The 15576-nt window shown below is 38.2% G+C and overlaps 1 protein-coding gene across 2 annotated transcripts in view; it reads left to right on the forward strand.

The window, feature by feature from the left end:
• The first annotated feature begins 441 nt into the window (after positions 1-441).
• The window catches only part of grb10a (growth factor receptor-bound protein 10a), a 43972-nt gene continuing 28837 nt past the window's right edge, over positions 442-15576 (forward strand). The window contains exons 1-4 of one of the 2 annotated variants that reach the window (XM_060865789.1): positions 442-609; positions 6163-6246; positions 8690-8777; positions 11308-11551. In XM_060865789.1, coding sequence (XP_060721772.1) covers positions 6196-6246; positions 8690-8777; positions 11308-11551 — 383 coding nt within the window. In that variant the 5' untranslated portion in view covers positions 442-609; positions 6163-6195. The remainder of the gene's footprint in view (positions 610-6162; positions 6247-8689; positions 8778-11307; positions 11552-15576) is intronic. The other variant, XM_060865788.1, reaches the window with a different exon arrangement.

Raw genomic sequence — 15576 nt, forward strand, 5'->3', positions numbered from 1 at the left:
CATATATATATATATATATATATATATATACATATATATATGTATATATGTATATATATACATATATACATATATATACATATATATATGTATATATATATATATATATATATATATACATATATATATATATATATATATATATATAAATTCATTAATTATTATGAATATAATAGTATTTAAATATATATTATGAATATAATGTAATTGATTTATTAAATATTATTTTAATAAATAAAGTGCTTTACATCAGCAAATCAGTTGCTTTTTTCAATATAATGGTACAATAATTTATAATATCTATAAATTATTATAAATGATTATATTCATAATTGTTAAATTATATAAGGGTTAAGTGAGGCTGGGAAGGGGGCGTGGTGATGTGGGCGTGGCGTGCCGATGTGGGCGGGGTGCCGATGATGTGGGCGGGGCGGCTCCGCGCCCGCGTGGCTAGGGAGGAATCAGCTGAGCGGCGCTCGCACACGCCGTGGGTTTTTTTCTTTCTTTTTTCTTTAAAACAGCTGCACGTTAACGGCGTTTCTGCACGCACACAGTGACAGTGGCATTGCTCATAACTCCGGGCTTCACCGCAACTGCGCTCTTTTTCAGGTGAGTGACAAAACTCTACAGAAGGAAAGCTTGAATGGTTAAAAAGACGAGTGCGCGTGTGCGGTTTAATTAGCGCGTGACCTGACAAGGTAAACAAATGTCAAATGTTTTGGACACTGTAATGACGTAACTAGGTCTCATCAGTCATTTCCACACCTCTTTGTTTTGTTTATGTTTACAAACAGCATGAAGACATGCCAGTGTGATTTAATCACTGGTCCTCACACTGGATCCCTTTTCCATCAACAACCACTGGCATGTCATGGAACTCTTCACATGATACTGAACTTCTGCACTTAATATTTACTGTTGCATGAGAAGTAAAGTGGTAGTTTTAGAGTTTTAAACTCTGTCTACACCTGGGACCATTTTGCATGTACAGAATTTAAAATATTCCACTAAAAGATGATCAAGTGCATTTACAGAATATGACAGACACCATTATCCAAACCTATTGACATTTGTCTCATTTGATATAAAGGCACAGTTTAATGTTCGGGGCCTTGCACAAGGACCCAGCAGTGGAAACTTGGCTTAGCTCTAGAAAGCATATTCATTTGTAGATGGTGAACGTGCAGGTACCAATCATCTTTAGTTAGCTCGCTGCTTAAAAAGAAACATGTTACAGACATATATTACATAATACAAAGATTCACACACACTGACAGCTGTCCTACAGTTTCTTCACAATCCAAGCAATAAAATGGGTTTAAACCATCAGCTTAATCAGGCCACTGAAGTAAATTAATGGTGTGATGAGACTGATTTGTAGAAGAACTTACCTTTTCTTGTTTGTACTGGTCCTAATTCATATCACAACCAGAAATCTTAATACATCAAAAATTCATATGGTGTCAGTAAATCTTGAATATGGATTGAATTACTATGAACATGCTGCTGGGAATAACGTGGTTCTTAAAACTTGCATCATGCCTTCTATAAATCCAAAGCTATTAGATTACATATATTTCATACATATTACATATTATTCATATATTTACTGCTGCTGCATATTGCCCAAAAGCATAATATTGCACAATACTGTTATTTGCACTACCATGCACTTCTCACACTTTATGTACATAACTGATCAGTCATATATTCTGTATTAATTTTTAATACTCATACTGTCTATATTGTATTACATCTGCATTGTCTTGTATAGTTTGTATTATCTTGTCTTGTATAGTGTTATTTATGTCTGTACTTTTGAGAGTCACAAATAGCTGGAACCAAATTCCTTGTGTGTGTCAACACACTTGGCCAATAAACCTGATTCAGATTCTGAGATGGTGGCAGAATTAATGTGAATAAAATAACTGATTCCAGTATATTATGCTTATTAATAACTAACTAATATCTTAGATTATATTGGTTACAAGACAGTTTTTTTTTCCTCTGATACTTGAGCAGAATTTTCTGCTCATATTGGACAATATGAGAGAGTTGTTTATCATCTTTAGCAATAATACTGTATGTTCAAACAGTCAGGTCTGCATTCCAATTAGTCCCTGGGTTAACCATTATTTACTATGCAATTTAACTGACTCTGCAATAGGAAAGCCCCAATCTTTGAATCTTTATATATATATATATTTACACTCACCGGCCACTTTATTAGGTACACCTTACTAGTACCGGTGTGGTCTTCTGCTGCTGTAGCCCATCTGCCTCAAGGTTCGACGTGTTGTGTGTTCAGAGCTGCTCTTCTGCATACCTCGGTTGTAACGAGTGGTTATTTGAGTTACTGTTGCCTTTCTATCAGCTCGAACCAGTCTGGCCATTCTCCTCTGACCTCTGGCATCAACAAGGCATTTGCACCCACAGAACTGCCGCTCACTGGATATTTTCTGAGATGGTTGTGCGTGAAAATCCCAGTAGATCAGCAGTTTCTGAAATACTCAGACCAGCCCGTCTGGCACTAACAACCATGCCACGTTCAAAGTCACTTAAATCACCTTTCTTCCCCATTCTGACACTGGTTTGAACTGCAGCAGATCGTCTTGACCATGTCTACATGCCTGATTAGAAATTTTCAGTTAATGAGCAGTTGGACAGATGTACCTAATAAAGTGGCCGGTGAGTGAGTGTGTGTGTGTGTGTGTGTGTGTATATATATATATATATATATATATATATATATATATATATATATATATATATATATATATATATATATATATATATATATATATATATATATGTGTGTGTGTGTGTGTGTATATGTATGTGTGTGTGTGTATATATATATTTTTTTTTACGTCAGTCTGTCAAACCTGTTCATGTAGTGAAGTTCTGACATTTTCTACCATATGGCTGTGTTTGGTACTCAAAAGTTGAAAGAGTTTAAAGCTTGTGAAGAATCTTTCAAACTATAAATTAAAACCATCTGCCTATTTTCATGTAGGTCTCCCTTATGCAGCCAAAACACCTCTAAATGACCTCCGTGAAGTTGGCACCCCATAAAAAGAAATAATCACCAAAACTATGCCATTCGTTTGTGCTGATTTGTGCTGCAAAAACGAACGTTTGTGCTGGTTTGGTGTTTGAGATATTAAACATTATATTTTTGACCGTGTGACGTCACTTTCCACCCCACATCGCCCAAAACGCTCAAAACCGGCTTAGTTCGTTTGTGCACGATTTGTGCCGGTTTGTGCCGTTAAAACAAACACTGCATCTGTTTGACTTCCTGAGATATAACCAAAATATTTTCGGGAACTGTGACGTCACTCTCCACCCCAGTTCGTCTAAATCACACAAAACTGGTGTCATTCGTTTGTGCTCGATTTGTGCCGGTTTGTGCCGTTGAAATGAACGTCAAGTATATATCCCCTTCTTAGAAATAACAAAAACAATTTGGAGCTGTGGGGGGCACAGTGGCTTAGTGGTTAGCACGGTCGCCTCTCACCTCCAGGGTTGGGGGTTTGATTCCCGCCTCCGCCTTGTGTGTGTGGAATTTGCATGTTCTCCCCGTGCCTCCAGGTACTCCGGTTTCCTCCCCCGGTCCAAAGACATGCATGGTAGGTTGATTGGCATCTCTGGAAAATTGTCCGTAGTGTGTGAGTGCGTGAGTGAATGAGAGTGTGTGTGTGTGTGTGCCCTGCGATGGGTTGGCACTCTGTCCAGGGACTATCCTGCCTTGATGCCCAATGACGCCTGAGATAGTTCGGATAAGTGGTAGAAAATGAATGAATGAATGAATTTGGAGCTGTGACGTCACTCTCCACCCCGTGCCGTCCAAATGGGTGAACTTCCTGTAGCTCTTGATAATGTCCATCGCCCAGTAGCCCAGTCACTGTTTTTCCAAGACAGGTGAACTGTTAATCTGAGGATTGAATAACCCCCACAGTACTATGAGGCAAGTACTAGAAATCAAAAGAAAGGCTCTACAGATTCACTTTCATGGAGGGCTTTAAAGTCAATTGGCAAATTTGGCATTATGCATAGGCTCATAATGCGACTCCAATAAAGAGAAGATCTCATGATGGGCATATGAGTTTGTAGTAACTGCTATTACATACTGCTTCCATTTTGCTGTTCTGGAACACTGTAATGGCTGCCAGCTACAATTTTAGAGTAGATTTGGACTTGCAGTACATAATGAAGCCAGATGGGGGCCAGTAATTCTTGTCCCAGTGGCTTGTCTGGCTCCATCAGGGAGAACCACAGTTAACAGAAAATTGATTTGGCATTGGTGAAAGGGTCCACATTTGCCTTACCAAACCTTTCCCAGATCTGGGACACCAGACCTTTCATGATAAAAGCCTGACATCACCAGTTAGCAGGAGTTTGTGCCACTCTCATTGAGCCAAGAACACTGTCTGTTGTGTTTTTTGTCTAGCCTCAGGATGATAAGCAACATATAAAAGTCTCTTTGTTCCAGCAATCCCAATGGAGCTACTGCACTTCATGCAGCAACCTGCCTAAATTTGACTAGTGAGCAAAAGGGTGGCTAGCATTCTTAATAAATATAGCTTCATGTGATGAACTATGTGGGCTGAGTTAAAAGTTAGACAGAACACTGCAATGTGTGCATGCTGAGCCAACTTGCAATAGCAGGTTGTGACTTGGTTAGATTTTTTGGACTCTGAATCTCTGGGCATTGGTGTTTGTCAACAACTATCAAATTGTTAAGGTTGCAGCACTTGCTTACATCAACAACCAGTCATACAATTACAATATGGCGGCCATCTAATCAAAAGCCTGTTTATTTTACCTTTGGTGAACACATAATTGATGCTGGGATTCTAGGGAATTCAGACAATGGCTGTAGTCAATATGGGAAAAACATAAAACATGCTAGCAGAATGTAACCATTGACAGTCAGTCTATATTATGACAGGGGACATGGAAGATTATAGGAAAAAAATTGTGAGGGAAAATGGCCTGACAGGGAGTACAAAAGAGATGACTAATTCTAACTTACTTCAGCCCCAATGGAGTGTGTAATTGCCATTGACAATAAGAAGAAAATGGAGGGACATCATCTCCAGTGTTGATGTTGTTGGCAGGCAGTTAAGCTAGGGGGCAAGCTATGAACGTGAATTGAGCTATGCTAGCCACAGGCCAACCAGTTGGCTAGACAGCAGGGCATGTGGAAAACCAAGTGCAGACTTTGAGGAAGAATAAAGGTGACCCTTCTTAACCACATGTCTGGTAACTGGGAAACTGCAGATGCTGTGAGCCTGAACCAAAGCAGTGAGCAACATGCCGCTTTGTAGTGTTAAGTGAAGTGAAGGCAAGAACAAATTGTGCATACAGACTAGAGTTTTGATGATAGAGGATTTCTAACACAACGCAAATGTTTTATATATGTGCCACAGTTGATGTTAATGTTAATCATAATAATCTGATTAGTTTTAATTATCCTGGCAGATATAAACCAGTAATCTTGCTACATAGACACTGATGTAATTTCCTAATTAACACAACATAGCATAATTAAATAAGACCCGCTTATATTCAGGGTATTAAATGAATTTTCCACTTTAATTGAAATCTCAGTCCTTTAACACTGGTTATACAAAAGGTATATAAAGTTTATTTATTCCGATCAAAGAAATCACTTTGATTATTGATGGGCTATTAAGCTGCATGTAAATATAGTTGCTGCTATATGTAATGTCTATGTTTTCTTCGATCAGGCCCCCCTGTTTGTCTATCTGTGGGGCTGTACACAATTTTTTTAATATCTTAAGAACGATTGAGAATTTATCGTACCTAATATATCTTAGCTGTTGGTGGATGTTTTTGGGATGTGGGAGGAACCAGGTGAACCCAGAAAACATTAAAACTGTTCCTGTTTCGAAACTTTTCTAACCTAAGCACAGATAAAACCCTAGGACCTTTGACCACTATGCCACCCTGTAAAAAAACAATTAGGCTTAAAATGTGTTTAGCTCTAGATGTAGAGTTCAAGGATACACATTGGCATTATAAAAAAAAAAACTCTTTCTTTCTTTCTTTCTTTCTTTCTTTCTTTCTTTCTTTCTTTCTTTCTTTCTTTCTTTCTTTCTTTCTTTCTTTCTTTTTTTTCTTTCTTCTGCTCAGGTGAATGTGTGGCACCAAGAGCCTTGGAAGAGCATGGCAGTTGCTGAATGCCCAGACTATTTTGTGCTTCACCCGAATTACCAGGTACAGTTTTCTTAGCTGTTTTACTACAGATAAATAAGCATAATATTAAGAAACTCAAGAATCTGTACTGCAAATGATTTGTAGTTCAAACTAGGTTGACTTATGCACGGTTGCCCAAATTACTAGATCTGCGTATTTTCTCAGCATAGGCTAGCTAACTGAAGCACTGTATTTACTGCATGTCTTTGGCTTGTGGTTGCAATGGTATACATGTACAGACACACACACACACACACTTTTCTGGTGTGCATGCCTGTCACCACCATGGTGTTGCCATGGCACTGCACAGCTGACATGTAAAGTAAAGCCTGCCACTATTTATACTAGGGTTGTGCTCTCTTTCTGCATCTTTGACTCCCTTGCCACTTCTTCCCTGCTTATTTTTACTATGTTTTTCTTGACAGCTTTTCTCATAAATCCTTCATGTTGAATGTACTGTATAGGTGGTAACATTCATGTAGTTAGCATATCCATGACCCCATATGGACACGCATCACTGAGTTCCCATCCTCCATGGGTTTTTTTTTTTTTGATTATTCTATGAGTTTTCATGTTCTATGAGTATTCCTCTTACTTTCTCTTTCACTGCTCTCTTACTACAGCAGTGGACTGTATAACATGCTTTTGAACATGTCAGGGCCTTGTGTGTGCTCAGCAGGGGTTTGGGCTGCCCTCTTTCTGTGCTCTTATATAACTGTGGCCTGGGGGTGGCAGCTACTGAGAGCCAGAATCACCCTGAGCTGGGAATGCAGCCCAAACCTTTCCTGCATGTGTTAAAACACACTGGTGGGTTTCTATCTGCCCCATCCTATCGCTATGTCTATATGTGAGCCTTTTTCCTATCACTTTTCACTCTGTAGAACTTTTATAATTTGAATGCCATGTACACTTGTATGCCTTGTTTAGTTTGCAGTTATTTTCTAGTGTTTATGATGATATTTTTGATAAACTGTTGCATTCACCATTGCATTGGGTTTCCTCAGTGACATGTCATGATTGCAGATTGGTTAAATAAATGCATAAAATTAAGATGAAGCACCAAAGGGTTAAGTAAATAATTACTGTTTCAGATTTACAGCAGATGAATTGTTGAGGTTGTGTGTGTTTTCAGATGGCTGTGTTACCATGTCATGTGTTTTAAATAAGCTCTCTGAACAATTGGAAGATACAGCAAAGGGTAAAAGCTGACTTATTAGTTTTTATTTTTAGGTTTTTTTTGTCTTGTGGATGTTTGACCTTTTTAACTTACTCTTCGTTGTGTTTTAATCGGTGTGTGTGTGTGTGTGTGTGTACATGTGCTCGTCTTGCTTTCTCAGCAATCTCCCCAGTTTCTAGTGGAGAAGGTCAGAGGTTAAGCCCTTAAGGATTTGACTTTCTATTTGCTTTTTGTAAGAAACAGCAGCTCAGCCTGGGTCTCTTTCTAGGAAAAACGCCATCCTCACCGCCCCACAGAATCAGCTGGGGGCTTAAAGTTTACATAATGGCCCTGAGGGCTGGAGCCCGGCCAAATTCAACACACAGAACCGTACACATTCATGTCCCATCCCTTTGCTCACTCCTCCCCAAACCCGTTACAGATAATCTGCTCCAGTTTTTCTTCAGCTGATTTTCATGAAGTACATGAGAAACCTGTCAAAGATTCAACACAGGCACAAGCACAAAAAAAACAAAACAAAAAAAAGCCATAATACTTGATTATAATTCTTGTGTGTCTCAAATTCTGTAATGCTGTCGGAATGTTCACACAGACTGTGGAAAATAGAGGCAGCAAAGTACAACCATCAAAAAAAAAAAGCCATAATACTCGATTGTTGCTTTTTTTTTAATGGTTATTCTGAGCTGCCTTAATTTTCCACAGGCTGTGTGAACATTCCGACAGCATTACAGAATTTGAGACACACTTTGTCAGAGCTGTAAATATCCTGTTTTATAGATCATCCTTTTTTTTCTTGGAGCCAGAGGGGATGAGAGAAACAGCAAGCCCTCTGACAAGGACCAGTTCCTGGAAACAATTTCCATGTTCCAGAGTTTCTTAGAAAACTGGAAATTGAAAATGGGGTGTGATATATTTCTGTTTCTTCTGGTTCCTTCTCCCGAATGTTCTTCATTTTTTTTTTTCGATTCAAAAGACTGCTTTAAATTATAAAGTGTAGTGCATGAAAATAACTCTTGGTCAAGCTGTAGATGGAGCAAGGTTTCTGATCTTTCTGGTTTGGAAGATATCAGTGAAAACAGACGATCCTGGAACGGAGGAGCCTAGCCTGGCATGTTGGGTTTGTTCATATGCTGTGCTGTCATAAATGTTAAGTGGATTAACAGAAGGGCACGTTCAGTTCTAGGACATCTGTGTGCTGTGTGCCGTGTATGTGTGCTGTGTGCCATGTGTGTCTGTTTGCATATGCATTCTGCACAATCCGCCCAATTAAACTCGCTTCATTTTCAGGACAATGTTGACCACACATCATCTCGTGGATCAGCCAGTCTTATTCACTTTCAGCAGCCATCTAATCCAAGCTCTCCTAATCACCCAGGTGGGTACTGTCATCTTAATTTCGTGTCAAATTTAAATATATTACAGTATCTTTCATCACTTATTTTTGACAACATTTTTAGGTCAGTGAGTTTTGTATGATGAAATCATTTAACAATGGAAAACAGGCTTGTGATGTATTAACATGGGTTTCTCTTGATTTATTTCATGTTTGTGCTGAACAAGTTCAGATGTGTGTGTGTGTGCGTGCTTGTGTGTATTTGTGTGCATGCTCTTATGCATGTGTGAGGATGCTTTTTTTTTATTTTATTATTTTTTTTATTTCTGCATTGCTGTGGGAGTCCCAAGTGCAGTTAAACCACCAAACCTCACAAGTCTCACTATAGGCAATGTTCTGTTTATACGTATACAGTATCTGATAGTGTGCAAGTGTCTATGGTTAAATTGGGGTTGAACGGTCTTACATACTTCCAAAATTCTTGCAAATGTTCTTGTGTTGTCAGCTGTGCCACTGTTATGCCTAGAGTCTTTGATATTGCCTTATACTAATAGTTTATAGTAAACTAAAATGCACTTTATAATACACTTGTATCTGCCTTCACCTCTATATTGTGAGACAAAAAATTCTGAATATTTTAGTATTTGGTATTTCCTGATTTTGCTATAATGACAGAACATTTGAGATGGCATGGACTCTTCCAATACAGTCCTTTCTGAATACATGCTTTAGTAGAATGGATAAACCTCAAATCTACAGACCTAGAACTATAGAATAGAAGTGTTTATTTTGTCACATATATGTTACAGCACAGTGAAATCCTTTCTTCACATATCCCAACTTTGGAGGTTGGGGTCAGAGCACAGGGCCAGCCATGATACAGCACCACTGGAGCAGTGAGGGTTAAGGGTCTTGCTCAAGGGCCCAACAGTGGCAGCTTGGTAGTGTTGGGGCTTGAACCCCGAACCTCCGTTCAACAACCCAGAGAATTAACCACTTGAGTCAAAACTGCCCCTTTGGGACTTGGAAAGAATCGTGCAGATTCTTGAGTATTTACTGCGTTGTAATACTTTCTCACAGCACACTGGCAGTCCATGAAAGTGGAATTGATCTTGGCTTATAGGACTGTTTAGGAGAAGCAAATGAGTTATTTTACTGCCACAAGCTTGTTATAAGATTAGTCAGTACTTCGGTTTCTGTTAAAAGATGTATATCTTGACTCCGTGTTTAGCCTCTGGTGATCAAGGTATGGGAAATTAGAAGGGTGTGAGTTGCCTGCTGGGCAAACAGTTCATACCTAATGTTGGCAGAGATAACAGCAAAACTAAAGTTTATTTTAGTTATTTTTTTGATAGTAAAACAGTGTACACAATGAAATGATAACATTTAAACCTACAGAGTATGATAAACTACAAAATTATAAAATCTGCCATCAATCCGACCTGCCTTGTGTCAACAGTTCAGGCTCAGGCTGGTGGCACACATTGCACCCCTTAACACTAGTCAAGCATTGTATAAATGTCACCCTTTCTGAGTATTGTTGCATATGCCTCAATTTACTCCTCTTCTAATGGCTACGTCCAGCATGATAATGTTAATGTGTCTACCAGATTTGAATCCAAAAGAGCAGTTTGGGATTTGGTGGAACTGGAGATTGACAGCATGAATGTGCAGCTGACAAATCTGCTGCGAATTATGTGACGCAATCATGTCAACATGGACCAGAATCTCTAAGGAATGTTTGTAGAATTCATGCCTGAAAGAATTTCTAAGAGTAAACGTGAGTCCCTGGGTGTATTTATTCAGTCATGATTTTCTGCATTGTTTTAGCTTCCTTTATCTTGACTAAACTTCAGATGTTAAATAGATTTGCTGGTCATATGATTTATCCAGATTATGAACATTATTCTTAAATAAATCGACATTAAACATATATTTTCTTTTGATTGTTATTTTAGTAAGCTTAATCTATCCCATTGATTGCAGAGCAGAGGAGAGGTGGAACCACTTTTCTAATGACGAAATTGGAAATCATACATAAGGTCTTACATAATCTTGGTGAAATTGTAAATATAAGCATCCTGCTGTCAGAAATCATGGTTTTAATGCAGGACTAAAAACTGAATAAAAACACAGCTGCAAAGGAACCAGTAACACTTAATTGTTTTATTAGTGCATGCAAAATTACTAATTCATCAGGGAAGTCTGTTGGTCTTGGTCTTAGCTTTTATTTTTATTTATTTATTTATTTATTTATTTTTAATTCTGCTGACATTCATTTTTAATTGTTTGATGACTTCATATATATATATATATATATATATATATATATATATATATATATATATATATATATATATATATATATATAATGAAGTTCTTACAATTAGCTTCCAATTCTAGGCATCTCTTTTGCATGGCTAATCTGTAGAGTTGCTGTTGTGTGGGCATTTTAAATTGTAACTCCTTCTGAAAGAGTTTTGATGTTGGGTTTTCGACTACAGTGTATCCCAATCGGAATGTGATTAATGTATTATTTGCTGTCTCACTTGCTTTTCTTTCCTCTGTCCAGACGACGATGTCGATCTAGAGGCTTTGGTGAATGACATGACCTCCCTGTCACCCTATGAGGGCTTATACTCTTTTAAGACGCAGCACTCGGACACCGTCCCTCTCCTGCACAATGGCCAAGACCCAGATGTCCAGTTTAACAGGATCACTCTGCCACCCTACCCGTCAAATAGCCGAGCGAAGGCTGGCCATTCATCTGCACAGAAAGCCTGCCGCTCGCAACCTGTCCACATCCTGGCTGTTAGGTAACACACAGTGATTCACACTTCTCTTTTTATACCGTGCATACCCCTGACAGCATGCATCAGTAACATGTAATGCAGATATTTCCAGTGATACTTACAGTAGAAATATAAGCCTTTAAATAGTAGACAAAAAATTTAGTTTTGCTGTGATTTTGGTGTTCTTGCATATAGTCAAGTCAATAACACACATAAAGTGCATAGTGCAAACAGTGCAAGACAAAAAGACAGTGCAAAACAAATGATACAAAACACTACAGACAATACACACAAGCAGCGCCGCCCAGAATACATACTGTATATTCTATAGTACATGTGCATCAATACTGGAATACTGGACATGGATGTATATTGGAAGAGTATTTATTTAGTGCAGATCAATGCAATTCATTCAGTTGAGTGTGTGCGTGTGCGTGTGCATTGTGTGTGTGTGTGTGCGTGTGCATGTGAGTGTATTGTGCTCGGTACAGTTCATATACACATTGTCAGAATAGAAACTCTGGGGACGATGGAGGTTAGCTTGTAGTTTATAATCCAAATGCAAATTAAAATGGCAAACAGACAGGTCAGGTGATTTAGCAAACAGTATCACCAAAACAGTGAACGAGCCCTATAACAGTAACCAGGATAACGTAGTAAAGACCGAATACACGGAACCTGAGCATATACTTCCCATAGTGCTTGTAAATAAAAGTGGTTTATAAAGGTGCTCTAAGAGTATGATACATCAGAAAACAGGTGTGATGCAATCAATGTCTGGTGTCTTCTCACACACACACACACACACACACAGACACAGACAATTGAATGAAAAATCTGAACTGGAAAAAACAATTAAATTAAGCCATTAATATCATACATTTACATGGAAATGTAAGGCATTTAGCAGACACCCTTATCCAGGGTGACTTGCAACTGGGGGTTAAGGGCCTTGCTCAGGGGTCCAACAGTGGCAGCTTGGTGGACCTGGGGTTCGAAATGCATACATTCCGGTTATGGTGCGCAGTTGGTAAGACTCAGTAGAAGGGCTCGCTGCTTAATTTCTGTGTAAAACTCCTTTAAAAGGATCCAAACCTGGATATATTTGTAGGATAGCTAATATAAGAAAAACTAGACAAAATGCCACCAAAAGCTGTCAAATCGGGACACTAATCGAAGCCATCAACACAAAATGACGATGATAACCTAACACGTGCTAGCAAATAGGTGGACGAGGTACAGAGTACGGCTAATACTACTACAAACGGCGACATCTTACGTGCGATCCACTCTCTGAGGGCTGACTTCTCAAAACAAACTTCCGACATGATGGATGCTATAAAAAGCATAAAAACTGATTTAATTGATTATTCGAAAAGAATAGGAAAAGCCGAGGAGAGAATTTCACAAACTGAAGAAGACGTTACAGCTCTCCAGCACAAAGTTAAAGAACTTGAAGGAGTAACATCGTCTCTGCGCAATAAAGTAATACAAGTACAAGATCTGGAGGACCGTGGAAGACGTTCAAACCTGAGACTGATCGGTTTGCGCTTTTTTTGAAAATTGGCTCCCAAATCTTCTGAGCAACACATACAAATCTGCGCTTGTTATTGAGCGAGCACAGCGGGTCCGCTCCACGACCAATTGTGATGAAGTTCTTGAGCTACAAGGATAAAGAGAAAACTTTGAGAGCAGCTAGAAGTCTAAAACAACTTTGATACAGTATGAAGGACAACGAATCAGTTTGTTCCCGGACCGATCATCTGAGACCCGCCAGCAACAGCTACAATTTGATAGAGTGAAAGCACAGATCAGGGAAATGAGGGTCCGCTACAGCATGATGTACCCTGCGAACCTGATAGTTACACATGCCGAACGACGCCACATCTTTAAATCCATTCCCGAGGAAAGGGCCTTTATTCCGTCACTACAAACTACGGAATGAACATTGTGATGCAGAAATGTGACAACGAATTTAAGTCCTGACTATAATGCTCAGTTAAGCGCAGGTAAAGCCTAACAAAATAGACTATTACTCACAACCATGTAAAATTTGTGAAGATGTCTTCAATTTTAAACCCTCTTACTTTTGAAAATATCGTTCCAAATGTTTCTAATTTTTTTCAATAGATGTAAAATGGGTTTAATATGTTTATACATGATACTTTACGGACTGAATATACATGGTCCATTGTAGTCCAGTAATGGTAAATGAGTGGAAGTGAAAATACAATAATTAATAGTAATATTTTTCGTCCAGTTAATAATTGGCAACGAGCCCAGTCGGAAAACAATGAATGAAGGCTTGCAAAGTTTGCTCCATGTTATGGATCAAAGGTTGTTCATAACTGGAGTTAGTTCTTGAGGGGGTATATCAATGCTTTTCGAACGGGGAATATGCAATGAGTGGTTCTGTACCTTTCCATTTTTGTTTTTGTTGTTGGTACTTTATCGTTAGGGAGGAATGTAATTCTCAATGGTAGAATTTTAACAACTCAATTTAATCTAATAAATATATATGTGCCCAATGAAGATGACCACGCTTTCTAACAAAATTTATTTCTCACAATATCATCATACAATGGTCATTACATAATTGGAGGAGACTTTAACTGTGTACTGAGTCCAGCATATGATCACTCATCAGGAACAGACAATCAACAGTCTAAGAAGGTCATTGAAAAGTCAAAGATTGACCTGAATTTAACTGAAATCTGGAGATACCTTAATCACAATAAAAAAGAATTTTCATGCTTCCGAAGTACCTACAAAACATTTTCAAGAATAGATTATTTTTTAGTCTCTAATAGCCTGATTTCAAAAGTTGGTAAATGCTACTATAATAGTATCATGCCATCTGATCATGCCCCAATTACAGTTACAGTTCCAGTTCTGATAAGCAACCTTTTATCCTCTCCTTTTAGATTTCGATTTCAAGTAAGATGGCTTCAAGATACAGAAATGTTCGGATACTAAAATAGACCAGTATTTTCTTATAAATACAGACCAGACGAACGCTTCAGTGAAATGGGAGGCCTTTAAAGCCTATATAAGAGGGGAGATATTAAGCTATACGAGAAATAAATCCAAAATACATTATACACAAATGGAAAACCTAGAAAAGCAAATTAAAGATTTAGATAAACAGCTCTTTAATAGCACTGACCTTTTAATGCAAAAGGAATTTTAGTACATAAAGTCCAATATAACGAATTAACTAGCAGTAAAATAGTTAAACATTTATTATGGTTAAAGCAATCTTACTATGATCAGAGTGAAAAACCTGGAAAACTACTCGCATGGAGAATTAAAAAGATACAAACAGAAAGAGCCATTAATTCAATCATTGTGGAGAATGGAGAGAATATTGTGGACCCAGGGGAAATAAATAAGGTCTTTACGATGTCTTATGAGAACCTATACAAATCTGAATACACGAACAACTTGGATGGACAAGATAACTTTTTAGACTAACTTAATTTTCCTAAACTATCAGAAGAGAATAGATGTACTTTGGACAGAAATTTAAGCATCATGAGAACTGCATTACAGTCCATGAACACTGGAAAAGCCCCCGGGCCCGATGGCCTGCCGGTAGAAATCTATAAAAAGTTTGCAAAAAAACTTATGCCACATTTGCTTAATATGTTTAATGAGTCATTTGAGCAAGGAATCCTACCCTCTTCATTAAGATCAGCACTAATAACTCTTGTATTATAGCCAGGCAAAAGGTCTAATGATTGTAAAGGTCATCCTATAGGCCAATATCCTTAATGTCTTGCGACACAAAAATACTTTGCAAGGCCTTAGCTATGAGAATTGGAACGTGTGTAACAATCCTCATTATGATTGATCAAAATGAGTTTGTTCTTGGAAGACAGGCCTTCCATAATACACGTAGGGTTCTTAATATACTATATAAAAAGCAGAATGTTAAAGACCATGCAATCCTTTCATTGGACGCTGAAAAGGCCTTTAACAGGATTGAATGGGGATTCCTGTTCGAAACGCTTAAAAGATTCGGACTGGGAGGTGGATATCTTAAATGG

The sequence above is a fragment of the Tachysurus vachellii genome, chromosome 3, assembly GCF_030014155.1.
Source record: "Tachysurus vachellii isolate PV-2020 chromosome 3, HZAU_Pvac_v1, whole genome shotgun sequence".
NCBI classification, from domain to species: Eukaryota; Metazoa; Chordata; class Actinopteri; order Siluriformes; family Bagridae; genus Tachysurus; species Tachysurus vachellii.